Source organism: Punica granatum, chromosome 3 (assembly GCF_007655135.1).
Source record: "Punica granatum isolate Tunisia-2019 chromosome 3, ASM765513v2, whole genome shotgun sequence".
Classification (NCBI taxonomy): Eukaryota; Viridiplantae; Streptophyta; class Magnoliopsida; order Myrtales; family Lythraceae; genus Punica; species Punica granatum.
This window is the reverse complement of record NC_045129.1, coordinates 34,905,951-34,933,796: the sequence shown is the minus strand read 5'-3', so window position 1 is coordinate 34,933,796 and position 27,846 is coordinate 34,905,951. Positions and strand designations below refer to the sequence as shown.

At 37.8% G+C, this 27,846-nt stretch overlaps 3 protein-coding genes across 4 annotated transcripts; all 3 read right to left on the bottom strand.

The window, feature by feature from the left end:
* Window positions 1–848: 848 nt before the first annotated feature.
* On the bottom strand, window positions 849–6,288 carry LOC116201203. 2 transcript variants are annotated; one of them, XM_031532341.1, is made up of 13 exons: window positions 6,022–6,288; window positions 5,391–5,464; window positions 4,928–5,005; window positions 4,751–4,826; window positions 4,116–4,180; window positions 3,933–4,034; window positions 3,618–3,707; window positions 2,941–3,015; window positions 2,807–2,839; window positions 2,638–2,718; window positions 2,028–2,084; window positions 1,664–1,732; window positions 849–1,444 (listed from the first exon to the last, which is right to left on the bottom strand). In XM_031532341.1, the coding sequence occupies exons 1-13, from the start codon at window positions 6,062–6,064 to the stop codon at window positions 1,226–1,228; spliced, it is 1,062 nt and encodes a 353-aa protein (XP_031388201.1). In that variant the 5' UTR covers window positions 6,065–6,288; the 3' UTR covers window positions 849–1,225. The 2 variants fall into 2 exon arrangements, with proteins under 2 accessions (XP_031388201.1, XP_031388202.1); XM_031532342.1 differs by lacking the exon at window positions 6,022–6,288 and having other exon boundaries at window positions 5,323–5,456.
* A 4,276-nt stretch (window positions 6,289–10,564) lies between these two features.
* Window positions 10,565–12,582, bottom strand: LOC116201864 (probable WRKY transcription factor 56). The gene is made up of 2 exons (XM_031533301.1): window positions 12,039–12,582; window positions 10,565–11,000 (listed from the first exon to the last, which is right to left on the bottom strand). Exons 1-2 carry the CDS (start codon window positions 12,494–12,496, stop codon window positions 10,823–10,825), a joined length of 636 nt encoding a protein of 211 aa, XP_031389161.1. The 5' UTR covers window positions 12,497–12,582; the 3' UTR covers window positions 10,565–10,822.
* Window positions 12,583–20,707: 8,125 nt separating this feature from the next.
* Window positions 20,708–27,022, bottom strand: LOC116200227 (DNA-binding protein SMUBP-2). Its single transcript, XM_031531025.1, has 10 exons — window positions 26,419–27,022; window positions 25,945–26,111; window positions 24,991–25,771; window positions 24,574–24,876; window positions 24,110–24,393; window positions 22,999–23,632; window positions 22,395–22,792; window positions 21,757–21,925; window positions 21,326–21,483; window positions 20,708–21,145 (listed from the first exon to the last, which is right to left on the bottom strand). Exons 2-10 carry the CDS (start codon window positions 25,990–25,992, stop codon window positions 20,903–20,905), a joined length of 3,018 nt encoding a protein of 1,005 aa, XP_031386885.1. The 5' UTR covers window positions 25,993–26,111; window positions 26,419–27,022; the 3' UTR covers window positions 20,708–20,902.
* Between the last annotated feature and the right edge of the window lie 824 nt (window positions 27,023–27,846).

Genomic DNA, 27,846 nt, shown 5'->3' with positions numbered 1-27,846 from the left:
AGAGAAGCTCCACGGTGATGGACCGGTCGATCGAGCAAACGAGCTCGGGTGAGACGGAGATCGAGAAATGAGAGTATGCAAAGAATCGGGCGCGAAAGAGACAGGTTGGCTGTCCCTCCCTCAAGCATGGCGGGAACACGATACTTCCTACTCTCTAAGAACTTGGGCCGAGGGTTGGGCCTCAATGAACTTGGGCTCGTTTAGATCCCAACTAGGCCTCAGCCCAATTCGTTCGCTCTTCGGCCTTGTTTGGACCTTCTTCGCTCCTCAACCCCTTACGATGATTTTCGGATTTTCCACCTTTTTTTTATTGAACTTAATTACCATCTTTTAATTATCAAATCTTTATTTTTTTTTACACCAATACACTTTATTATGGAACAAAATTGCCCGCTAAGGCCACAGCCAGGACCAAGCCGACCACCGAGTGCGATTGATTTCGAGTGCACTTGATCTCAAAATTGCCTCGTATTCTCACCGGATAAAAGCAGCTCTCCGAAACCATGCTCAGCCTCGTACCAAAAGATGCCAGCACCGTTCAATCAGTCTCCGCTGTAACACACTTCTATGAAAATGGATCCAATCTCAAAGAGATGCAGTCACCAATTTCTCCATGATCGGGTCGGATTAGGTCGGCCAGTCCAGTATAATAACATGATCAAACAATATGTAAGATCAACAGTACTTTCCGATTTGGCATTTTACATGCATTACACGGACCAAAATAACAAAATGGTGGAGAAAAAAAAATAGTGCAAAGAAATGCGCACGCGCGCACTCAAGAATCGAGAACTCCCAAATTAAATTTCTATTTCCTTGTATGAAACTAATAAAGCTCTTCATAACCATTAAAAAAAAAAAACTAAATGATACAAAAATGTCCATTGACGAGATTGTTATTGCATACGTGCAGATGCATGATTAGTATCATCAACAGTTTCGAGGCAAAAGAAACTTATTTCTCCACCACCTATTATGGAAATGGCTATGGCTCCTCAAGAAATATACATAATAGACGTAACTACAGTGCCCTCAAATTAAAAATGAAAGGCAGAAATTACCAAGTTACACTACAAAATCAAATGCCTCTCTTCCCCTTTATAATCTATACGGTTTATATTTATATGCATATAGTGTATAATTCCATGAACCGCAATTTCCCCAAACTACAAAAATAAGGAAAAGAGTTTTCCCATTGTCAAGCATGAAGAGGCACATTATTTCTTCAGGACTGCTGGCTGCTTTGGCGAACCTGTTGAAGCACTGCGCTACCTAGGCTGTGCGTTCTTGAAATGAATGAGGCGGGATTGATGCTCGAGAGCCTGCGAGTAAACAGCCCGTAGCTTGATGATTGGTTGCTGCTCGTGGCTTCCGGTGTTTGGGTCCCATTCGCAGCTGGGGGAGTGGTAGAGGATTCTGCTCCAGCTGGTTCTCCATTCCTCTCCTAAAAATCCAATACAAGGGAGGTCTCCTTGAGACAAGAGCAGAGTACATGGGAACGAATGGAAGCAGCATAGACAGTTGGGGAGAACATGTTTTTTTGGAGGGGGAATCAATAAGTTCGACGAATATAAACCACAATCCCGCACTTTGCGGAATAAATAGAAAAAAATCTCATTCCACGTAAGACCAGCAAAAATTATTAGTTTTTATTTTCACTAACCTGGTGATATTCATTGGAATTAGACGACGATGAGAGTTCGAGCAACAACCCCCGAGGTAAAGAATTAATCTGCATTATCAACAGTTTAAAGGACAGCTAAATAAGAAAAAGAACATAACATCTAGCATCGCCTAAACATCTAAGAGACAAGTTATGGTGCACAACCCCACTACTCGATGATAAGTATACAAGAGATTTGAGTCATAAATATAAATAAGTTCACAAGATAATAAGACAGGTATAACATTTGGAGATGATTACGATAGGGACGTAGAAAAAGGAAGGACAGAAACCAGATCCACCCTAACCTGTCCAAAAATCATTAGCAAATCAGGTTAGGAAGAGGCTGGAATAGTTTCTTTACCCTTGATAATGGGGTAGGCGGTGCTTCGAGAGGGGCTTTGGAAGTGCTTGGTGAAGCCTACAAAAGCAAAGATGCATAAATAAGCTCAAAACATATATCATTAGTACCAGTAAACTTGAGTCCAAGCTTAACTACTGCAGTAATAGGAATAGTTGGTCTAAGAACATATCTCATGACTGCGATGTTATGATAACCCAAAAACAACTCACATGCATTCTATAACAAGAATGCACAGAGGAATACCAATGGGATAAAATAGAAAGGTTCACAGTAAAATATACTGACAAGTCATGGACAATGAACCGAGCACGAAAAGAAGATACAGTAGTAAAAAAGAGGTAATAAATTTGCTCTCAACATGAACAAGCGAAATGGTCATCAAGGAAAAGAGGTTAGGGGCTTTGATAGTGGCCAGAATGCTGTCAGATTGGCCAAAGAACAAGAGCAATGGTTGGTAAGCAATGATCACCCGAGAGAACTAGATAAACAGTCACTCAAGAGAATAAGAGGAATGACTCAAGAGAACAGAACATAATGTGAGTACAGATTTTCACTAGTAATCACACCTCACCAATTTTACAGTGCAAAACTAATGAAATTCAGTCCATACCTGAATGCGTTCTTTGGGTTCATTCGGACCCAAAGTCGAGGCAAAGTTGCATAAGTACAGCACCCCCTTGGCCGTCATATTCTGTGAATACAAAGGTTAAGTGTTAGAATCATCACTTAGAGTATCAGAAATCTAAATGCCTGGATTGGAAGACTAGCTATATAGTCACCTGTTTGCCTTCAATTCTACCAATCTTTGACCCCTGAGAATAGAGGGTAAAGGATTACATTAGCCATTCATGGACAAGCTCAAATGGTTCCTTAAATAAAGGAAAAAATTTAGAACCTCTGTAAAATGACCTACCAGATTTTCAACAGCATCACGCACAACTGCAACATTGGCATTAATAGTTTCCATCTCAGCACTAATACCAGAGACCTGCAAATCATAGGGAACGCCCATTAATAAAACTGCAAAAGTCAACTAAATCACTTGCGCTTACCGACTAAAACCACAGGTAAATCAGTGGTATTTTAGCAAGTATTGCAGGACTCTCTTCCATTCTTAAACAAGGAAGCTATCTCAAACAATAAACTAAATTTGAATTTGTCTTTTATGTAGACAAGAGTTGTGCCTGCGACAAGCACAGTAATTTGCAATCTTTATTGTTTCAACTATATGTACTTTTAATTAAATTTATCAACTAATAAAATATATAAAGAAAGTAATGTCTCCTACGGTAAAGGAAAATAAATTGAGAAGAGAGGAGTGAAAATAGGAAGAGGAGAGAGAATAAAGAGTCAGTGGGTAGTTAAAAAGAATATGAACGCACTGACCTACTCTTAACTTCCTTCTAATCTAGTGGTTTTTAATTTTTTATGTTATTTCACCATAGGAAATATTGGGAAATGAAAGTTATACCAACTTCCTCCTCCAATTTGCAATATAGATTACTTGACCTGATTTTCTTAACCAAATCATTAAGCTCCTAACTGATGGAAATTGTGATAATAGTACTGAACTAAAAGAATTGGACCAACCGTTTCCCTTGTTGATGCAGTAAGCTGTGCAACCTCGTCTAGATTATTATCCACGCTATCCATTCTTGAGGATAAATGACGCTTGGTGGCCTGAAAAAACAATAAACTAAATTTTCAGCGCAAAGAGACTATTTCTCTCCGTTAACTTTTATGGCAGCAAACATGATATTTAATAGGCATGAAGGGAGTTAAGAATCTGTCTCCTCAATAAAATTGTCTATATCTGAATACTGTTTTTCAAAGCAACTGACGAGATCAGAATTCATTTTATGAATGCTAGGTCCAACAAAAACTACAAGCACATAAAAAGGTTACCCCAATAGATGAATAGACATTCTCAAGTTGTTTAGCTATGCTATTGCGTGCTTCTGATAAACTACGCCTTGTAGCAAACATCAAATCAGGAAGTTTCCACCCCTGCAAAACACATGAATGTGATGATTCCTTCTTAGTGTAGCACTAATAAATAGAGATCTTTAGACAAATACAGGCAGTTACCTTCCACCGGACATAACCATATCCCACTACGACAACAATGACAACAACACCATATCTGCTACCACCTGCAACAAGGAAAAGACATGCTGAGGATCACTTAGAAATAAGTGAACAATACAGGAACAGACGCAGTTATTTGAGACCTGTGCTTCGTTTGGTTTCGCAGTTAAAATCACAAAAATTTTAACTTTAACTTTAATTCAACACACTACACAACAAAAATACACATTTCCCAAGTCAAAAATTTTAACTTTAACTTTAACTCAACACACTACACAATCATTTGTCCTTTTCCACAATCAAAATCAAAGTTACTTTAACTCTGAAACCAAACGCACCATGATAATGTCTGAAGAACCCACTTACTGCAATATAAAGCAAGGAAAAGAAAAGCAACTCTACCATATAAGAAAGAGCATATCCAAATGCATAAATAAAGGTGTAAAAAATCAAAAGCATATCAAAGAGCAATAGAGGCTGTGGTTGGAAGAGCAATATAGTTATTCAGATTTTACTAAATGCAGTATTACAAGCTATTTCATATACTTAGAAGTAAAACTTCAGCTAGCACAACAAGAGAAAGACAATGAAAGAAGCATTGACAGCTCAAGATAAAGAATAAGTTAGCACTCAACTTGTTCCAGTAGCAGTTACAATGGTAACAGGCCTATTGGATGCCAAGAGCTGCAATTCCTCCCTCAGGCTACTGACCTGTGAAAAGAAAAGGCCAATCAGGACTCCAGAAATAGAAAAGAAAAATCCAAACATCAGCCAATTTTTTTTAAAAACAACAAGCAGGATCATATGCAGACCTGAGCCATCAAAAAATCATTGCGTGGCTTCTTGACTGATGTAGTAGACTCATCCTGCTTAATTCCCTTTAAAGCAATCTGCAACAAAACAATCAAATTATATCATAAGTTCTCAAACTCCCATAACATAAAATGGTGGAAAGTAGCAATTTTCATTGTCTGTACTAGTTGACATGTTTGCCCAAAAGAAAGCTATTAAGAGCAGTATTAAAAGTGACGAATCAAATGGAATATCATCACCACTGATCACTATAAGAATCAAGAAGTCAGATAAGCAATAACTTTAAATGTCCTAATATCGATGGTGAGACAAACTTATTAAAGAAAATGAAGCAGAAAGAGGGAAAATAATATACACTGCGGTAGCAAATTCTGTAATTCTTGAAACAACTTACAAAGTTGAGGTTTTTTTTTTTTTTCACCATTTTGCATCTAAAGTTGGTCTTCAATCAAGACGGTGTACCTTGAAGGCGCCAGAGAAAACATCTGAGACACTCGGCAAACTCCCTTCTTTTGCAAGAATAGACCCAACAACACCTAAAATATAACAAACAGCTCAGTGAAGCACTATCTAAACGCACGTCAAGCACCAGACACGAGCCTCTGTGCAAGGCATTCAAGCAACAACACCAGCGGAATCCTCCTCATCAACTACCAATATTCCCTCGGAGGACCACTAACTCGGTGGGACTAAAGCTTCCGCTGATCACGGGGACCATAAGGTCTCACATTCACACACATATAATCATAAATCATAAATCAACCTCCTTCACTCGATTCATTTCCTCAAAAGAAAAAACACCCCTAACTAACTAAAGAACCAAACGTAAGTTTTCCAAACACGACATGAGAAACTGCTATTGCACGGTAGAACTATGCAATTTGAACGACAGTACGCGCTCAACTAACAGTAAGGGACAAAACCACACACTATCCTGTAATCCACTGGTTTAATTAACAGGTGGCGCATCGTAGCTACGGCTTCCCTATGAATCCCTAGCCTTCACACGCAGCTAAGTAGAAGTGGACTACAAGGGCAAGCTGAAATACGAGAAGCTAGCAGTATCGAGAGAAGCGAGCGGTGTTGCCCCTACCTGCCCCGACGAGAATGGCGAGCTTCCCAAAAGGGAGCGCCATGGCTGCCGTCAATGGAGCGGCTAGTGCGCAACCGGATCGACGAACAAACCCCACAGGAGATCGTCGAGTTCAGTGCTAAGGCATCGAGAGAGAGAGAGCAGAGCGTCGGAATCGGAGAACTGATCAGCAGCTAGAGGGTTTTGATGTCAGGCCTGGTCTTCGGCGTCGCCTCCGATGGTGAGCTGAGCCTCCCCCACTCAATTAAGCCCTACTCTTCGGAGCAGAGAGTCGGCATGTCGAACAGAATATCAACCATTCGGACCGAAAAAAAGAAGGCCGAAAACCTGGCTGAGGGGCCGAGGACGTAATTACATGACACTGTAGGGGCAATTGTTAGTCCTGCATCCATCCTCTTCGCTCATTGTCGGCCCATTTCGTGTTGAACATCGGCCCACCAATGTCTTGTGTGCTGCCCAAGAAAGAGGATTAATTACATCATAGGTACAAAATATATATGATGGAAACATTTTCAACCTTTGTGTACTCAATTGTTACGTTTTAAACTTTTTTGTATTAAAGTGATGCATTTCTAAAACATTTTGTACCCCTAATATAATTAATCCCAAGAAAGAAGATAAGATGATCATAATTCGGCTATTGCTAATTCGATTAATTATTTATCTCCAAAAAAAATTCCGTGAATGAATTCCTCCATGCTCTGCTACGGATTTTCCCAGGTTCCATTTCGAATCTAGTCTAACGTTAAGGTGAAGAGGATTTGATCCTCGTCGAGAACGTGATTACTAGAACCTTCGTGGTTCATTTTGATCCCGTGTCTCCGAAGCTACTCAATCGAGTCGGGCATTAGCAATTTGGACTATACTCTTTCCCATTGTTTCCTCGTTGGTCAACTAAAAATTGCATGCGTCCGTTTCACGTGTACGGTTATACATTCCAAAGGAATGTATAGTAGATTCGACGTGATTAGGTGTGCGTAAGAAGACATCGTAAGCGCACTGAATGTCTTGATGATGAAAAGGGACTGAAATAAAGCTAACCTCGTCATGAGTTCATCCCCAATAATACAATATAGCTAGTGAAGATGCGTTATTTATAATAAAAACGCTGAATGTGACAGTCGTTCGGATCACCATAAAAGTTATTATCAAGTCTTGATACTATAATCGTTATGATCTCATGAATGATTCGTACAGTAAACCGTAAACTTTTCCTAAAACTCCGCAGCCCACTTTGCGAGTGAGAAAACCATTCTACGTTAACTGCGACCTCTCTCCATTCATCCACGCCCGAATGTTTTTCTTCGCCTTGCAATGTTTATTTACAAAATTAAATTAAATTTTATTTTATTTTACTTTATTTTTTTCTTAATTCAACAACATAATCATTATTTTTTATTTTTTATTTTTCAAATTCTCCATCGTTTTTTTTCTTATCTATTATTATAATTAATTTTTTAATACTAAATTCTCTAAACTATTCAACATGTTTTCCTCAATTTCAATAATTTTTCTTCATCAATACAATCATTACTTTTTTATTTTCTTTTTCAAATTCTTTCGTATAATTTTCTAATTATTTTTATTTTCATCTCCTCAAATCAAACTAAATCAAATTAAATCAAACATACCTTCATTAGAAAACGTAATGTTCGTCTTTTCTTTTTCTTCTTCTTTTTGTCTGTTTTGGTTTTCCTATTTTGTTCTCATTTTGTCCCATTCTTTGGTGCTAAATACCCGAGTTGTACCAACAAAAGTGTTGGTTGACTGGTAAGCAGCTTACCCTCGTAAGGAGAAGAACACAAGTTCGATCCTCGGGAAGCGCACTTGTTGGGAGGGAGAATAACATTTAATGCTCGATCTCCCGACTGGATTAGTTAGAACCCATTGGGCTTCTGAATACCATGATACACATCGAAAAAAAAAATACCCGAGTTGAAAGAGTATATATAATTAAACCAGATTTATTATAAACAATCCTTAAAAATTTTAAGAGGCGCAACATATAATATATATATATATATATATATATATGTATAATAGATATAACTTTGGAATGATAAAACACGACGATGATTATATTTCATTGATTTTTTTAATAATCATAAAAATATTTAAGAAGCCCATTATAATTGATTTGATCAGACTCCCGACTCGAACGAACCACCGGTATATATAACGGGAATATATTCATCTCTGCTCTTCCTGATTCTTCGATACATGTATGCCTTTGTGTATAAAATACAAGTCAATTAAGTTTAATTGCAATCTTCATCTTTCGGTATCTAATGGTAACGTTGAATCATCCTCTTGGTTTCATATCGATGAGACCCAATCTAGAGATGGATAGATACTCACAGTTACTCGCAGTTAAATTTCGCATCTCAAAAACTCGCATTAATTCACATTTGACCATACATATATTGTTCTTATAGTGGAAGGTATAAGTCATGTTCGCTCATCAATTCTGTTCTTACGAAAGAATCGAAAGAGGCAAATTATTAGAGGGTGGTATAGGACCACCGTTACATAATGGACATACTATTGAGAATCAGTGCACAAAAATCTCGACGTGTGCATGTGGTGATCAATCGTTTGCCTCTAAACACATCATGAACTGACCTATTGAAGATGCTACGGAGCATAAACCAAGATCTTGCTCGCACCATGAGCCGAGGATGATCAATTAAAAGCTCTATCCCGGGCTCCGGCTGTGTCAAAAGACGATTCTACCCCCGCGTCGCTTTCCTCCATTCCATGTAAGTGGACCAAAAGGGCTACCGCATCTTCTTCGCCTCTCTTTCCCTATGTTTTAGTTTTTAACCAAAGAAATTAGGAGGGAAAAGAAAACGGGGAAAAATTAATCCACCTATCGCCGTTCATCATCATCGCCCTGCTCCTCCTCCTCCGCCACGGCAGCCACCACCACCGCTGCTAGTAATATCTCAGTTTCAGCGTCGAACACCCCTAAAAGGCCAAAATAAGCCCTCGGCCAGAAAGGCCAGGTTGTGGCGGCCATTGCAGCTCCAGTCCATGGGTCGCTGTTGTTTTATATCGCGACTTCAACTGCTACAGGGCAGCCAATGGCTCCCCCAAGACTCCTCTTCGGGCGGCGATCGCCCATCCACCAAGCCATTGATTTTCTTCTTCCATCTTATTATTAAGCAACTCAGCAAATTATCTTTTTTTCTTTTCTTTTCTGTTCTTTTTCTGGTAAGATGTTCTTTTTTATGACCTAAGAGCTGCAACAGTAGTTGTTGATCAAGTCCCCCAATCGAAAACATGCGTGAACCAGTAAATGTCAATACGAATCATGTACTAAAAATTAAATATATAAGATGAACAATTTCCAAGTTGTTTGACACTCAAACACAATTCTAGAAAAGGGTTGCAATTTGAATTGGACGCGAGTTCTCATATAGTCCTAGATTTTATATATATATGTATGTATATATGCACTGCCAGATATTCTTCTAAAGTCTAGCTAATGGGTCCGACTAAGCCAGGACTGTAGCGAGCCGGTCCATTAAGAGATTAAACTTTTCTTATAATGAATTTTCTCCATTTTCAAAATTCGATTATATATTTGATCAAGAAGGTCAAAAGTAAATGCATCATTTTATTTATAATAGATTTATTTAAAAAGTTAAAACACCAATTGCATTGATTACATGCACGGATGAAGAGAGCGTTTCTTGTGAAGATAAATTATATGTAGAGCTATAGAGAATTTTAAAATGACCACAAACTTTTGATAGCCCACTTGATAATAATGATTTGAATTATTATTTTTTTGGGTGACTTGGAGCCGAGGGACGAATGATTTGAATTTAGTTAATTGATCCATTAATCTTTTCAAAATAAACTTATAAAACCTTAAACCAATTATAACAAAATTAAGTTACAAGAAAAGTGATATGTAATTATAGAGGCATATATCAGGTAATTTTTTAAAATTTGCATCTGATTCCAACTATTAAGGAGAAATTCTGTGATGCAACCATTGTCCAACAGTTGCTGAACAGTTTTTGGATATCAATATGTATTGAGAGGTCATGATATTTTCTTTTGAATGAAAATTCTGGTATTATATATACACACACACACACACACATATATAATATATTTCGTATAAAGCTTCGATCACCAGGCCTTAAAATAGCTAGATAAGTCCCTGAATATGTGTACACACATTCTCTATATGAAAGTACGAATGATTCCGGTCCATTCTTCACCAAAAAGATTAAAAGGCATATCTACTTTCATATCGAGATTATTAGTTAATTATGTAGAATACTCACACTTGGAAGATCCTTCTTGCAGTATTAACCGCATTCCAAACAAATAATATTTTTTTCGATTACAAGAGAGGCCTATGAGTTTAGTATAATAAAATAAAAATTCTAATAATTAATAAAGGGAAACATGTAGTCCCACTAAGTATCGAACTTGAAATCTCTTGGTTACTGCACTACATCATCTTCTAATATACGTATGTGTGTGTCTATAGATATATGTTTATAGACGGAAAGAAGATTGCTCGAGTAAGAAAATCGTTTGCATAACTTGGAATTGGTGGCTATAATATCTAATTTTAAAAATAAAACAACAAAAAACAAATTCATTGATCTCGTTCAAACGAACTTCATGGACCCTAGATTTAGTTTCATCATTAAGTTTCTGATCATATTAAAGTACGTGACATATATATATGTGTGTGGATATATATATGTACAAAACATATTGATGGAGCCTTCCTCTCTTTGGACTTCTATTAGGCACTAATCTCTCCATAGTTCTCTTAAATGGAGGTGTAGATTTGGAACTGGCTCAATATATGCTCGAAATTGTCGGTCGACTTCTCAATTGGATGCGAATGACTTCCTTCGTAAGTTGTGACTACAACTCCTTCGTCTTTCGTCAGTCTCTGGACTTGCTTCTTGACATTGCATCCCTGAAAGGTGCAGCGATAGTAGCTCCTGCATGTTCGTATGAAATATTAAAATTAGAGAACGTTTACAATATAAATGTCATCGTGCGCCGTATCGCCAATCATGTTAAAATTAGAAAGAACCATAAGCTAGTGACGGATCATGCACGATTCGGCAAAAAGCTCTGATGTATAACATAAAAACACCACACACACACACATATATGTATTCATTAATCTCATCATGGTGATAAATCAACTAACTTATATATCTTTCTTATTGTAATCTTCTCTTTCAAACAGTCTTTGTTATGAGCAATGAGCATGGACTCCGCCCCACAGATTTCTCAGTATTTACTGGTCGTACTTAAGTTTCTATATATATTAATGAAGTTTTTACGAGTTATTTTAAAAAAGAAATCTAAATCTAATGAAAATGTTTAAAGAAAAACAAAAAAAAAATGGAAGAGGATAAGATTTAAATGAAGGTCAAGATGATCAAGCTTTCAGTTAGGGAAAATAAAATTGGCATTTTATTCATATGATCTTCACCATAAAATATCTAAATTAGCTACAATGATCCACGAGGGAAAAAAAAACCCGAAAAAAGAAGTTTGCTACATTTTAAGGTGACTATTTCTTTTTCTTTTTCTTTTTCGGTTAAACAGATGACTATTTCTTTTTTCCATAACAGTAGTACTCCTTTAATGGAGGTCTCTGTCTCATTTGCCACGTTAAGTGTTTTCATTATTTCTTCAAAGAAACAAAGGAAAATGGAATGACTCTATAACATTTTCCTTTGTTTTTTTCTTAAGTTCAACTTGTGACTCATAATCTCTTGATTCTAAAAAAGGTTTGTTGCTATTACTTGACATCATTTAGCAATGCCTTTTCTTTTACAAGATCTTTTTGTGGAATTTTAAGTAGGAAATCGATATCGCAACTTTGATGTGATTAAAATACGATATCTTTTATTACAATTTTGAACTGTGTATATAATCCGACTGATTACCAATTAATATACAGTTGCACCGCAAATATTAATTAAGAAAATAGACATAATTGACCATATTTAAGGATCATATACCTAGGGAATTTGTTGTTTTTGACCGCCTTCTGTCCGTACTTCCTCCAGCGGTACCCATCATCGAGAATATCGACATGGCTCCTCGTCTGGAATGCATACCGGGGCTTCCTCACCTTCCCCTTCGACGCAGCCTTCCCGTACCCCTGATGATGATCTCCCTTCCTCCTCCCAGCAGCCTTCGGTTCACCAACTTCCGACCCTGCTTCGAACGCCAAGCCCTTGTCCCGGAAATCATTGTGACCAGTACTCGCTCCCTCGGCGCTGCTAGTATTGTTCGACGAAGACAGCGCACCTTGAGCTTCCATGCTCGGCATCAGTCCGAGGAACCCACCGCCGGCAAGTTCATCATCAACAACTTTGTTAGTTGCTTGATGATGATGATGAGAATTGATCATGTTCATGGCCATGAAAGGAGGAGATGATGAAGATGAGAGAAACATCGGTGGGTAGGTCTCCATTAGAGAGAGAGCGAGAGAGAAAGAGAGATTGCTTGTGGTTATAAAAAACTGAATGAAGAGAGACTTATATGTGAATGTGATTTATGTGAACGTCAGATGAGATTAAGATATTATTATCTCCGGATAGAACAGTCGGGCGGCGGCGTAATGGCTATATAGATATAGATATATGATATATATATATATATATATAATTGTCTTTTATGTCAAATAGAACAGTCAAGCTTCATGTTAATATTTAAGTCGTGAACGGCACGGAAATTACATAAGCAGAAAAGGTCGAGAACAATTGGTGGATTAGTAATCCACACATGGGGTTAATAGCGTGCTCAAGCCTAGATTTCCTTTTCCCCTTACATGAGAGTCGTACATTTTTAGTAAATTTCGAATTCTTACACTACAGATAATTTTCATTACTAATGACGTAATAATTCTGCATTTTTGATTATTATTTTAAAAGTAATTGAAGGAAGAGGTTCAATGTAGCGTGGCTCGTCTACGATTCGAATGTGAAAAATAATGTTCTCGATCGTCCTCATCAGCATGCGGATTCCATGTAATCTTTAACTTCTCCTTTTTTATCTTCTCAGTTAATAGATTCTCAGTACTACCTTTAATTTAAAAAATATGGAATATAGTGATATTGTTCTGACAGAAAGACAATTGTTCGAACATTTCGCGCGTCTACTCTCGTACTCTTATAACAAATTTACAAAAAGTTTGACAAACCTTTATATATTATATATAAGATAGTCGTGTCTATTTAGATGTGACATATTAGGCGGCAGCTTTTAATTACAATTAGGCTGCCACTTAATTAGTTGGTTTGGACCAAACTTAAATTTTATTTGGGAATGCAGTGGCGATTGAATAAATACTTATTTTATTTTATTGAGTTTTAAACATAAGTAGTGTTTGGTCAATTCTTTCAAAATCATACTTTGACTAATTTCTGTAGTTAAAAACGTGATTTTCTCCGGTCGGTTGATTGGTGCTTATAAAAACTGTTTATGCTTATTCTCTATTTTAAGTTTTAATTTTAATTTCGATAATTTCAAATTGTTACATTTTAAATGCTTTTATTTATTCTAAAATTAACACTTATTTTTCAATAATTATATTTCAACATCAGCATTCTCAAATCAAGCCTTAATAGTGGTTCCTAAATTGTTGTTTTATTTCTTGAGACACGGAGATAAACAATACTTTATTATTTATTAACTGGAAATCAATCTACCATAATCAACATGACTTTGCAGATCACAAGTGGTCCACCAGATGGAAATCATCAAACTACTGCCTTTCAATTTTACAGTACTTTTTCTTTATCATTTATTGACTCCATCGGGATTGTCCTTCTTTCTTTTCTTTTCTTTTTTTAATTAGTAAGTTTTATATAGAACCCACGGGGAGTGATTGGCCTCGTGTATCATCTACATATAGTGTGTAAATTAATGCCTACTTATGTAATTAGAGTCGTGTATTTTTATGATAATTACATGAAAAATTTTAGCCATTATAATTGTTTTTCATTGTAAATCAAAGCATTAATTATAATTTGGTCAAGACTCGGATTTCATTCGGTTAATTAAATTATGATCTCTTTGCATTGCTGGCTGTGAAAGATTTCCTGCACCTCTTAACTGTAAAACATAAGTTAATTGTCGATCATGTTTATATGCGATTAGATAGTAAAACAATAATAATAATGGTACTAATTGTAATGATTCTAATAGTAAATTACCACTCAAGGTAGGAACTTTCTTGCTATAAACCTTAAACTTATTTTTATTATTTTATGAGGAGATAGAGATTCTCCACATTCATACACATGTTATGCATTTTTTTAAGGGTCTTACATAATCTCGTATCACGTAACACGAGGATCATAACCATTTGCTCCGCGTGAATTCCACATTGCACTTACGGACGGATGATTGTGATAAGTCCGTGTCGCATAACAAGAGTTATGTAAGAATATTTCACTTTAAATATATATTATATTCTTTTTAACGTGGGGTTTTGCGACAAAAAGAATTGTGCAAAGCTGTCCAAATGAGACCAATCTGATTCTTTCTTTGTTCCTTCTTTAACCTTTTCTCCTCTCTCTCTCTCTCTCTATGTCAGCTGCAACTTTTTTTTGGCTGATGACGAAGCATTTCTAACTTATTGACTATATATAAGTTCGAATCTCGTATTGTAAGTAAAATCTGATAATTAGGAATGCAGTTTTTACCAATACTATACCACATAATTTATTTTTAGTTATTTCTAAAATGATTACTGTGAAACAAACATCGATCGATCATTTTCTTGATAAATTGTTGACGTAAAATTTTTCACTTAACATGTAATAAATGGACGCCAATAATTTTGAATTAACGATTAATTTTATCGATTTTTTTCCTCATCACAATACGTGATCGTGAGTAATGATTACTTCAAAATTTCTATAATGTTATAGTTTCTCTTAAACATTGTTGAGAGAAGTTATATTAGATCATATGTCTCTAGTCAATCATATCATGTCCCTCGAGCTAAGAACTTTATTTTCCATGGTCCAAAGCATGTGTTTTCCGATTATCTTTTATTTATCTGCTTCTCTGGTAGTTCATAAATAAACCCTATAAATTTCACTTCCCCATCGTTTATGATATCCATATATATATATATGTATGTATGTATGTATGTATGTAGTTGTCTTTGAATAATACTCCTTATACGACATTACAAAGATCTATGAGCCTAATAAAAAAAATAGTCAAAATAAAACAGCGGAACATAAAAAGTTCTATTAGTGAGCATTAATTCATCTAAGATCTCTTAATTCATTGCACCAACTTGTGTCACCGCAGTATTAATTTCTCTAATTTCCCAAATGTATAGAGTGATAATTAAACCCTAATCTATCATTATTCTATCTATAATATCGAGTAAATCAACCATGAAAATGCAATATCTAAATTTCTTTTTCTGGATAGTATCAAGGAAAATGTATACATATATAAACAAATTTGGTGTCAGTTTTGAATGGACAACGTGCGTGGAAATTAGGTTGCAGCCTATACCCTGTTGATAGTCCGCTTCATTTGACCGAAGACGAGAGGGAGAGAGGGGAAAGAGGCCTCAAAATTTCAGAGATCACACGTTTGCAAAATTTGACTAATTTTATCAACAACAGAACGTTATTCAATCAGTCACTCTTAATACAGTCTAGTCTCAGTAATTTTATATTAATATAATTATACTCTAAATAAAAAGTTTTTCAATGGTTAATTTCAATATTTTTTAAAAAAAACTTTCAGTTTACTCTCTTTTCTAAAGACATACAGTTAATTCGATGCACACAGTTAGAGCCCATAGAGCCTCCCTAAGCAAAGAATTATTGTTCATGCTCGGGATTTCATTCAGCTGCAAACAATATGGTTGGACAGCCAAGGTCATCGGAAGTCGAGGACCGAACGGGTTTAGAGCGAAAAAAAGTTTCAAGGCGAGCACTGATATGTCCCAGAAATATGGACGTACTCGATCGAGTCCGGTTAGTCACACGAGTGAATATAAACATTAAATGAGCAATTCATTCACATATAGTCGGCGGGCTCTAGAATGGTTAATTGTTTTCGTGTCATCTCTTTTTCTTATACGCATGCCGCAAAAGAGGGGCGAGGAAGAAATGTCGTTCGATGTAGTCAGATCTAACTTCCGCTTGAAATAAAAAGGCCTCGAGTTCAATTCTCTTGCCAGAGCATTTTTCCATAACCCTTTATTGAACCCCTTTTAATTGTGTATTTCCAATTACATTCACGAGTCTTGTTCTTAGTTGCCTCTCCTCACTGCTGCAGAATAGCAACTTCCATAAGAGATCATTCATGGCTGTTTTATATATGTCCTGCTCAATATATTAGGCTTTCTCGCCCATACCACAATGTTAATGTTATTGATCAGTTTGAGGAGTCCGTGGGCAGCCGACGAGCACGTAATGTTCCGTGTGTAGTCGATTGGGATTTATGACTCGTGCATACGGGAACTATTAAACCATCATGTATAGAAACCTTTTCAGTTTTAATTAAACTATTATCTATTGTTAAGTGTATTAATTATGATATTGGTGTTAAACTGAGGGAGCTGATCTTCTTTGAACAGTGACGCAGCCTCTAAGATGTGCGCCTCCGTCGTGGAAATTACATTATCGCATGTTCCCTAACCGCCATAGCTGACTGCACTGTAGCTTTAGTTGACCGTCTAAAGTTTTTTTTTTTTTTTTTTGAGACCGTCTACACTTAACAAGGCTGCGGGATGAGATTTCGTGCAGTATAATCATTTTCGATCTATGATTAACTCCTCCTGAATTTGATTTTTTTTTTTCGGATCACAAGGGAGCGCTTATGAGCTTTATACAAAAATAGCTAATAAAGCGAAATAAATGAACACATAAGTTTTACTAATGAAAATCAAATTCATGATCTTTTAGTCTCGAGTCGGCATCTTACCTCACTTCAACATAATCCTTTCGACCCTCACAAATTACGAATACTAATTTGTTAAGAATTAATCCGACTAAAGCTATAGCGCCATCATTTGCTAGAATCAGAATTCTTCCAAATTCGATTTTCATCTATAAAACTTTATGAGATTTTCGCTTTTCTATTTATTCCTAATTAGATATATGAGTCTTATTCGTAGCCTTTTTTTTGGTTTATTGAATAATAGATAATCAATTTTTTTCCCTTTTAGCCCTCACTCTGTTTTGTCTTTTAACAATCAAATTGAACATTTATATCATGTGGACATGACTCATGACAGAACAAAAGTTCCTAGATGTTTCGTTGTATTCATAAGATGAAAAGGACTTATGTAGAGTATGATGGCAACATCGACCTCTTGAACAGAGTTTCGAATTATTAACCAAGTATTGAACTTTGTCTCTGTATGCAACATGTCGTTCATGTACAACTCGTCTAGTCATAAATATTACTACCATATAATTTTTTATTTATCGAAAATTCCTTAACGAACTTGAATAATATAATAGAATAGAATATGCTTGATAAATAATTTTTAAAAGGTTACAAACGCTCCCTATATACATTTTCGTCATACTTAGTTTAACAATAGAACCCGTGTCCTGATCAAATCTGCCCAACCTCAGTGGTCTAAGATTGTTTGCTCACGCCAGCGACTGATTATAACAACGTTAGCTCCTGTAAGGAGCGTTAGCGTTTGATAACACCTAATAAATATTTAAATTAAATTTCCAACACTTTATTAGATTAAGCTTGTTTGCTAAAAAAAAAGACTGAACTTATTAGATTAATTGAGTAAAAAAAGCATTGTTTTTTAGTCTGAATCTTGATATCCTAAAGCTCAATTGGGCTGTGATCAATCTAGTAGAGCTCGATCCGCCCACTAAGGGATAAAGCTCTCTCGGCGTGGATTTTTTTCATTCACAATACTATAACTCGAAACTTTGCTTAATGGAAACAAGTATCGGGCCGCTTAAACCAATAAACGTTTGTGGTAAGAAAAGCACTTCATGATTCAGTTATTGGAAACTTACTTGTATTTGTTATTTAATCATTTAGGCGGAGATTTTTTTGGAAATTTGTAGCAGTGCGCTCAAACTTTTACTTATATACAAAGGGGTCATATTTCTATTTTTAGGACAAAGAAGAGAGGGGGGCGGCTGGAGTGTGACAGAGCCGGAGAGGGGCGTCGGAGCTCTTCGGAGGCCAGATACGGTGCTGGCCGTTGACGAGCGCCTTCAGCTTAGATCTCCTCCCTCTTTCCTACTCTCTCTCTCTCTTTGAAGGAGAAATTTGGGTTGCGGTGCCTTGTCACTTACTACTACAACCAAAGCTACGCCGACGGCAACCACAACGGCTGCCACAGCCCCTTCCCTCCCCCTGTCCCCTCCAATTGATCGTTTATTTTTCTTTTTTCCCCCCAATTTTCGGTTTTCTATTTTTCAGAAAAGATTAAATTGCGGGGTCAAATTTGAAAAAAAGTAAAGAGTTTCGGGGTCTCAAGTCAAGATAACATAAAAAACTTTAACATACTTAACACATTACCACACCAAGCAAAATTCATGAAGCACTTATTATCTTAAACACTTAAGTTTTAAATATTAATTTTTCATCACTTAATAAAAGGTCAAAACAAATGCCACATGAGGTGGTATTTGATCAATTAAGTGCTTACAAATTAAGTATTTAATTAATTAAGGAATGATAAGAATGAAAAGTTATTTTGTGAAGGGTAAAGTGCATCAATAAGTGAAAAATAATTTATTTCATTAAGTCAATTTATTTTACTTTTAAGTGTCCTGAATTTGCAGAGGTAGACCCCAAGTAAGGCTTCGAAACGTTGTTTTCACCCAAAGTGAAACATTACCTTAAAAGATTTAAATATCTTTCATATTTAGAATGCCGGCCGGAATGAAAAGAAATTGGAAAGGAATGAATTCTATAGAATGAAAAATAATGGCATTGGGAACAATATGTTGTTGAACATTATATTTGTTTACCAATATGTCATTCTATATATATATATATACCGTTACATATAATTAAGAAAGTAAAAGCAAAAATGTGATACTTGTATAAAAATTAGTTAATATAGAGGAACGAGCATTATTTAACTATTTAATTAGAAAGAATGTACATTCCATCAAATTGATGAAAAAATGTCATCGTCATGGAATGCTTTTGTTAACGTACAAAATTAACATCAAATAATAGGAGATGGGGTAGAATGATGAAATGTTCATTCTATTTCATTCCACGCATACAAACAGTGACATTATTTCTTTACAAAACTATCTTATTTTGTGCCCGTATTTTGTTTTTATCGATAATAAAATTATGAAAGGCATTACTTTTGCAATTTCCTTTCCCGTCACTGATTTTTTTTCCTAAGTGGTAATGCCCTCCATGAGGGCCCAGTGCCAACAAGATTGATTAGGTCGCCCAATAACCAGTCAGTACATTTTTTCCAGCTTCTATCAGGCTCAATAATTTATATACATATATTCGTTTTCATGGATCTTTTCCTAAATTCTTCTATGCGAAGACTAATTAACCATCAATAATGCGAATCAATTATTATGGCTAATTTCTTCAACAAATTGTACTTTAATTATAAGAAAATTGGGGACACGCCTATAAAATTAGTATCTTAATGTGCGGGGAATGACTGCAACGATTTGGATCAATATATCAATTAGTGTAAGCCGTCAATTGATGGATGCGTGCAAGAGATCATATTTACCCAATTTAGGGTTTTGTCAAATTGGAAGAATTGACGAGGTGATGAAATAATCATATAAGTGCGTCACTTTCCATGTAATGTTGACGGGAAATTCCACAGCTGCCGGAAGATGTGGAATTTTGACAAATTTTGTTTTAAATTTCTTCGAAGTTCGGAAACCCTAACTTTCTGTATATGTTAATGTGAAAACGGATGAGTAGGGTGACAACGACCAATGAATAATCTTATTAGCATATGAATAGCCTATAATAAATTTATATGTAATGAAAAAAAAAAATTCTTATTGATTCTATTTCTTCCTCGTCGTGTTACTTTCAGAGAGACTTTTCCTCCAGACTCCCTCCTGCATATTTCCCGATCGTAACGATAAGGATTCTACATAATTGGTTTAAAATTGGATTCGATCACGGTCTAATACTATAATATGTACATGGACTCGATTTAATAAGAGTTGCGATATATATTTGGATTATTAGAGAAATTAGTTTGAAAACTTATTTTCATTACTATTTTTATTGAATTGATGACGGTAGGTTGTAGACAGCAATAATAATTTTAACTTTAACTCAACACACTACGCACTATACAACAAAAATGCATATTTTCAAAGTCAAAAATTTTAACTTTAACTTTAACTCAACACAATACACAACAAAAACACACGTTTTTCAAGTCAAATTTATAATCACATCTCATTTGTCCTTTTTCACAATTAAAATCAAAATCAAAATCAACGTCCACGACAGTGTGCAGAGAGGATTTTCACTTTTGTAAACTCAATGGCGCTCCGGTGAGAAAACCATATCTAATTTTATATATTTGTATGTATCTGGAAAATTTCATAATCAAATGCTTTACATATATGATGAAAATTCTATGACAATGTGTGCAATTAGGAGGATTTAGCAAAACTCGAAATAAGAGTGCAAACAATTGACGTGCCCGTAAATTTAATCGGAGTAGCAGACTCGTGTATATGTCAATAAACCTGTGGTTTGTAATCGATAAGAATTGTCTATTATGAACAAATATACACTTCAGAAACCCAAATTCGAATGACTCTGTTTGGCAATGATATATACATTAATTTCTAATTCAGGAAACCATCTTGATGGTGCGCATCGAGTGAAGAGGGGGGATTCAATTTATGGATGGGAGCATTGGGTTCATGCCGAGCCCGGAGCCCCCAAAGCTCCCGGGTTCGGCATGCTTGACCCGCCCGAAGTAGCGAATGTGACGCAGGAGCCTTGCGAGGAACGTGTTGTGGCATATCGTGGAGCTGTCGCAGATGACAGCCACGTGCTTGCGTGCTCTCGTTATGGCTACATTCATCCTCCTGCTATCCCCCAGGAATCCAACAGCTCCTAGGGTGTTTGATCGGACCTGAAGAAATCAAAATACGGTAAATGGTTCAAAGATTTTCCCCAATGGTATATCTCGATGAGGATCAACTCAATCTGCATTACACGTAATAATCAAGACCGTTGCGCCTTCATCTATGCTATTACCAAAGCGTTGAGTCAATTAGGCTTTACATGGAAGGAGAAGGTCAAGAAAGCGTACCATGGAGATAATTACTGCATCAGCCTCTCGGCCTTGAAAACTGTCAATAGTTGCAACCTCGACCCCTGCAGCCTCCGGGAGCTCATCCAGCCTGTCCCTCAGGAGCTGCACTTGAGCAACGTAAGGAGATTGGACTGCTATAGCCGATGGGTTCACACCTGCATTATATAAAACAGGAAACAAGAAATTACATCATTCACAAGCCGAAGCATGTCGACCGTGTGAGTCTTCTGAACTTATGATGGCACTGATTAAGACGAGCAGAATAGCTAAAAAGGAGGTAGCATGCGGCACTTGATATCCAATATTTCGACCCGCAGTGTGGTAGTGAACAACATTGATCTGAGCTAATTTCATGGTAAAATGAGCTAACTTCTGAACGTTCATCAGCAGAACATAACATAATAAACAAAAGGTATGGGAAACCTTACCTGAATAGATCAGCGATAGCACGTGTTGAACGGCTATGTCTGCCTCCCCTTCATTGTAAAAGGAGCCTGTTCCGGCAGGGTCCAGATGCTCTTCACAACCTGCAGACAAGCTTCCATAGGGCATTCTAGTGTCGAGCAGCAGCAACGGGCACTGAGTTATCCACGTGGGCTGCAACAGGTTAAGAAGAAATATTCAAGTTCCGCTCCATATTTCAACAAAGTATAAGCACTAATAAACCAACTGACCAGAAACTCAAGAAAAGAACTCCGTGTGCTGCCTTATAATCATGAACTATTTCTGCTGAAAATCTTGATTATCTAGCTAACAGAACCTGAAATCCCGAAAGTTTATGAAAGAAATCTAATGGGAAATTCTGCCTCAGCAATGCTGTTGTTGCATATTTTTAATGTTTACAGATGTTGGAAATTCCTTGGCCATTTTAGTCTCTCCACTTCTGGCAGGATTATTTAAGAGGGCATGATTCGAGGCATTTGAGATATTCATTCTGACTTTCAAGATCTTCTGAGAAGAAATAGAACTTTTGGAACATCACAAGAGGTTGTTAACAAGAAGGATTCTACGACTAGTAAATCGTGGAAGAGCCGACATCAAATGGAGAGGTATATATAAAAGGTACCTTGACAAAAGGTGAATCTACAAGAAGATGTGATGAGACAGTTGAAGAGGACTTCAAAGACCCGCTATACATCTCCCTGGAGGCCCAGCTGGCGATTGCGTCATGCATACGGTACTGGGTTGTCAACTTAGTGGCGAGAATCCCCTCGTGCAGGGTGGCCGCTCGCTCCATCAATGATACTCCGAGACCACCTTCCAAAGCCTTACGAGACAGAACCACCGGGGCAAGCTGGCACTGGTCCCCTGCTAGAATAGTCCTTCTCCCTTGTAATATTGGAATCCAACATGCGGGTTCAATTGCCTGCCCTGCTTCGTCAATAATGACAAGATCAAAAGTGCCCAATCTCCGAATTAAGGGATCTGCTGCTCCCGTGTTTGTCGCGAGCACAACTTGAGCACCTGCAAGTAAGAGGAGGCAGATCATGTTGCTGTGTCAAGTTCTATTTATGAATTTTTAGTCAAGCTTTTGTATTTGTGAAAAATCTATATGAAGTGCCCAAACAGCTAAAGTACTCAACCACAGGTCATATCATATCCATTTCAAATTCTGAATCAAGCCTATCAGTTCATTTGGTACAATGTAAGTCTGTTAATTCCAGCTCTACCTGAAAGTACTTCTTTCACAGTTTCTTTCTCCTTTTTCTTCAATGTCTTTGTAAGCTGCTTCAGGAGCTGTCGTATACCCGCAGCCAAAGAATCATCCTTCAGGCAGTGTCTGAGGTCTTTCCGTAGGTCAGACTTCTTCCTCTCAAACTCCATTTGGAAACTCTCCATCTTAGAATTCACAATTTCCCCCAATGACTTTGCCATTACAGAAGCAGATATACGTGCAGGGTTGCCCACACGAACAATGTTCAAACCTATGTCTGAAAGCTTTTCCACCATGTTGTCAACAGCTGCATTGGTTGGTGCAGTTACAAGTACCTTTTCTCCTTGGTGAACAGCATGGGCAATAAGTTCTCTAAGAAGTCCAGTTTTTCCAGTGCCAGGGGGCCCTTGAACTATCAGTAAGGGTCGTTTCTTGTTCAAACCTAATGCAATTGCCTTTTTTTGAGAATCGTCAAAGGTACCAGTCCTCATGGATCCATCGAGCTTGACCTCAGCCCAATCAACTATATTTTTCTCCTGTAACCATGAAATATCTTCCTTATCTCCAAACAGGGTAGCCACAACAGCTATTGAAGGGTTCTTCTTCTGCAGACCATTCTTCTGCAGTAGCATAAGTGCTTCACAGTTGCGCTGTTAAGATAATAACATCATCAGATTATAAGCCAAGCAGAAAGAAAAGGGTGATAAACGCTGAATTGAACATCATGCATTCCGCAAGAAAAAGTAGTTTAATAGTGTCCCAAATTGTCGTGCTCCTAAATCCTGCAGTAAAGAGTCCATCGAGTAGGGGCCATATGTGATCTATATGTCTTGTATCTTCCAACTCAATATGGTTAATTAGATTTTTGGGAGGAGACGCTTACCGCAAAAATGCGCAAGTTTCGAATGCAACCAGAAAAAATGTCAAAGTTTCAAATGTAACAAGCTACATGCCGATGGCAAGCCTAAGAAGGTCAATATAGTAACTCATAACTTCTATGGCTATAATCTTCATGTTTCAAGAAATATATATTTGACAAAACTTCCTCAATTTAATTGTTAAGTAATGCACTTCGGCTGATAAAATCACATAGCCTACAATGAGTTAAAAGATGTTTCCAAGAGTACCTCAAATGTGAGGGCATCAGCTAATCCATGAATACGATCAATTCGAACACTCTTCCCAGAAAGCTTGGAGAAGGTCGAATCTCCATGACGAGATTCCAAAGCCACGCTGATGCTGCATCCGTCCTCCCCGAGGCTGTGAATAAAGCCCTGCATGCAAGACGTAGTGCCGGCTCCCCTCTTGTCGCAGGTTCTGACACAGACCGTGTCTCCAGGAGATAGAGTAGTCGGGGGTAACCGGTGATTACCTTCGACTCTAAACAACACCAAATGCAACCCGCCTAATCCTGTCTTGAAAGTACCGATCACAAACCAGTGAGCGAAGAAGTCATCAAGAGAAGCAAATATCAAATCAAACTCTCCAAAAATACCACTGGTCTTGATTAAACAAGTTATAGATTAACCTGTTTAAAACTCAAGGACACAGAGGCCAAAGTCCATGTAAGATTGTAAAGTTATCAAGCAACCTGTGGATGTGCTAACAGCAGTCAGGTTGCATATGGTGTCGCAGAGCTCTTGCTGGGTCTGGCCATGGCTGACAAGGAACTCAATTGGCTTTGACGCATCATCTTCTGGTGTGGGGACCGCATTTAGTTCCTCCTGTGTGAACTCCAGTTCGGCATCTCTCTCTATGCGAAGAAGCTCAGACATTGAGTTAGTGAACTCATCTATCCTACTCTGGATAGCCTTGACCTTTTCTATGTCCATTCCAAGAATGCCTTGAATGGTTTTTCGTTGGGAAACCTTACGAGCGATCGCCTTATGCTGAGCTGAAAACGCACCATTTCAGGTCATCACTATCAAAAGTAAGCAAGATGTAAGGCATTGGAATAAAATAACACGTAACATCAAAAAAGAGATGGTAGTGCGTGAAGAGGATGAACCCGAAGCAGCAAGCTCCTTAAGCAGCTTCCACGACTCAGTCTGCCGCCAGTTTTCGACTATAGATTGACACTCAAGGTCTTGAAGAACATCTCGCAACTCCCTTTGGAAGTGATCAAACAGAGTTGGGTAGTGAGTGCAGGCCTTTAGGCAGATGGCCTCCAAGCCGAGAGGTATTGGGATGGCATTAAGGTAAGGCTGGGCCTGGATCACAAATGTGAGACCTGGCCCCATCCTCTGCCTGAGCTCTGAGAACTCCCCCTCTATCTCTGCTTGAGCAAACTCTGAAGCCATGACCCTCATCCCCTGACTAATCCACTTGACCACATTCTTCCCGAGATCCCTCCGGCCCAATGGGTCCCCATTTTGGTGGAGCCCCCCTATACTCACTGGTTGCTTCTCAGCATTTGACTCTGAGTCTTTCGCTGAATAACTCACTCTTTCAACCTCCAGATCGCTGGGGCCACTCGTGCTAGACCTCTCAATAGGTGGCTTGGCATTACGAGTTCTCCCACGGCTTCTAGCTCTTCTTCTGGTGACAGTTGGCTTAGCACTGCTACTGCTACTGCTACTGTTGCAAATGGACGGTAACAACTTACTGGTAGTCAGAGAATGGTGGGTGAATAAGCAAACAGATGGAGGTGGCAAATTGAGATGGTGAAGCGGACGAAGCCCTAAGCTCGGAGACTGCTTCAGTGCCACTGTTCCAGCAGTGCCGCAGCAATAAAAACACAGAACTGATTCCTTTTCAATGCGACCAATCTTGCTGTGTTCTCCCAACAACTGCGAATTAATCACCACCACGCCATCACTCCTTGGATACAAAGAAACACACACACACACACACACACACACACAGACATATATATATATACAACCCCCAATAATTCAAAATTCTATTCCGAATATACTTGAAGATAAATGCACTCAGTAAACTATTTTCTTGACTCGTATACCTGGAACGGTAACCGAGGTGACGAGGCTAGTTGAGATATACCGCACATGGTGAATTATATACAGGTGATTGAATTTCCACAGGGTGGAACTATCTAGTTAAAGCCATCAATGCCGAATCGGGCCTTTCTTCCCCTCACGCCGTTCTAACCTCGATACCTCCAGCTATCTGAGGCAAAGCCAAATCATCACTGGTAAATGAAACAGAATAAAGTATAATTTTTTTCCCCGAGTCCATTTAAATGTAAGCTTCTGGCGCAGAGCCCTTAGCAGCCGGCAAATGAATTCGTCAAAAACACCATCGACAGTGCTTCAGAAATTGAATCAGACATTACCAAACATTAAGCTCGAGTTCTACATGGCACCGTATTCAAGTCGCAGCAATAAAGAACATGGGAAACAGCTCAAACTGAGAAGAAATGAAGCAGCATGCAGAGTTGCAGCGAATCGATTGCGCTCGGAATCCGATTTCTTACCTCGACTGGAGATGGCCGGAGCGAAGCGGGTGAGGAGGCGGAGCGGAAGGAAGAAGAAGGAATTGCAGGGGAAGAATGGGGTTTAAGAGCAGATATTGAGAGGGAGGGAAGGGTTGTTAACAAATATAAATTAAAAATATTAATAAAAAATATAAAGAGAATCAAAGAGAAATCGCGTAGGAAGAGATGCTATTGGCTGAGGGAGATACACGTCGGGTCCATTCTTCTGGTGGCTATCCACCTGCCATTTGGCAATTCCCTCCCTTCGCTCTTCTCCCTCACCGAATTCCGGTGATGCGATGGACAGAACCAAGGTGAATGCCGTTTTCATTCTATGGAATGACGGTCGATTTGATGCAGCTGCCACTGCCCCGCGGTTATGGTTGAAATTTGAAAGGGTGCTCCAGCGTAGCTGTGGACAACCTCGACTGAGCAGAGATGGTCTAAATCCAACTTGACCCCGATCGCATCTCCAACAAGGCCTTCTAGTAGGTAGTAAGGTTTGACATCGATCATATCGGAAAAGTTTTCAAGTAATATTTAAAGAACTACCGTATTATGATTCCAATCGAAATGGCCGTGTATATATCTTTCTTTCCCGTCTTCCATCAGTTTGGTACTTCTCCCTTGGCTGCCACTCTGATATCAGAAGATTTTGTGCTTTGATATTTTGGAAGCCACACAATTTTTTTTTAGGAAAAAAAAAAAAAAAGAGGAGAGAGAAAAAAACACAAAAACGAACAAACAGAGACCCAGCGACTGTGGGGCCCACGCTTGATGCTCCGGTGACGATTTCATTTTCACGTTCACACCGTCAACGAACAAACCTCCGCCTCTTACTCTTTTCCTGCCACAGTGACACGATACGTGTCCTCTTGTGCTGCACTGGTTAATGTAAAATAAAATAAAATAAAATAATATATTATAATATACTAAATATTACAAAATAAGAAGAGAAAACGGTTATTCTTAAATAAAATAATAACTATTGAATTATTAACGTTTATTCTTCTTAAATAAAAATATTGGAGTCTTGTGAATGAAGTGGAAAAGGCTTTATTTTTTAGTAAATTAACTCAGTACGAACTGAATTAATCGTTCGTCGGATTTATTCACCTCCAGAATATCAGGTTGGCATCGAATAAATAAAAATAATGATGAATAAACAAGAGGAGCATATGTAGTCGCAAATTGCAATATGGGGGCCCTATGTTTGAATTCTCAATGCATCGTCTCGCAGCCACTGGATTTTGGTTTGGCATTGTCGAGCTCGACATGTAGGAATCTTTTCAAATCTAATAAAATACGGTGACTATTTTCAGGTGGAAATGCAGGGGGGTCTTGCCGACTCGTAAAGTCTTAATGTCGGGCGAGCTGTGAATGTATCCGAGATTCCAAGGGCATGACAACAGGAAAGCTGCGTAAGGC

What these genes read in the sequence shown, in the direction of transcription:
- LOC116201203 (XM_031532341.1), bottom strand. Translation starts at nt 6,064, where the DNA reads ATGGCGCTCCCTTTTGGGAAGCTCGCCATTCTCGTCGGGGCAG. An exon ending in ATGGTTATGTCCGGTGGAAG is followed by an intron (nt 4,035 to 4,115) that starts GTAACTGCCTGT and finishes TGTGTTTTGCAG; the next exon opens with GGGTGGAAACTTCCTGATTT. An exon ending in AACCCAAAGAACGCATTCAG is followed by an intron (nt 2,085 to 2,637) that starts GTATGGACTGAA and finishes TTGCTTTTGTAG; the next exon opens with GCTTCACCAAGCACTTCCAA.
- LOC116201864 (XM_031533301.1), bottom strand. Translation starts at nt 12,496, where the DNA reads ATGGAGACCTACCCACCGATGTTTCTCTCATCTTCATCATCTCCTCCT. An exon ending in AAAAACAACAAATTCCCTAG is followed by an intron (nt 11,001 to 12,038) that starts GTATATGATCCT and finishes ACGAACATGCAG; the next exon opens with GAGCTACTATCGCTGCACCT.
- LOC116200227 (XM_031531025.1), bottom strand. Translation starts at nt 25,992, where the DNA reads ATGTGCGGTATATCTCAACTAGCCTCGTCACCTCGGTTACCGTTCCAG. An exon ending in TAAGGAGCTTGCTGCTTCGG is followed by an intron (nt 24,877 to 24,990) that starts GTTCATCCTCTT and finishes GTGCGTTTTCAG; the next exon opens with CTCAGCATAAGGCGATCGCT. An exon ending in TGCTGTTAGCACATCCACAG is followed by an intron (nt 24,394 to 24,573) that starts GTTGCTTGATAA and finishes CTTTCAAGACAG; the next exon opens with GATTAGGCGGGTTGCATTTG.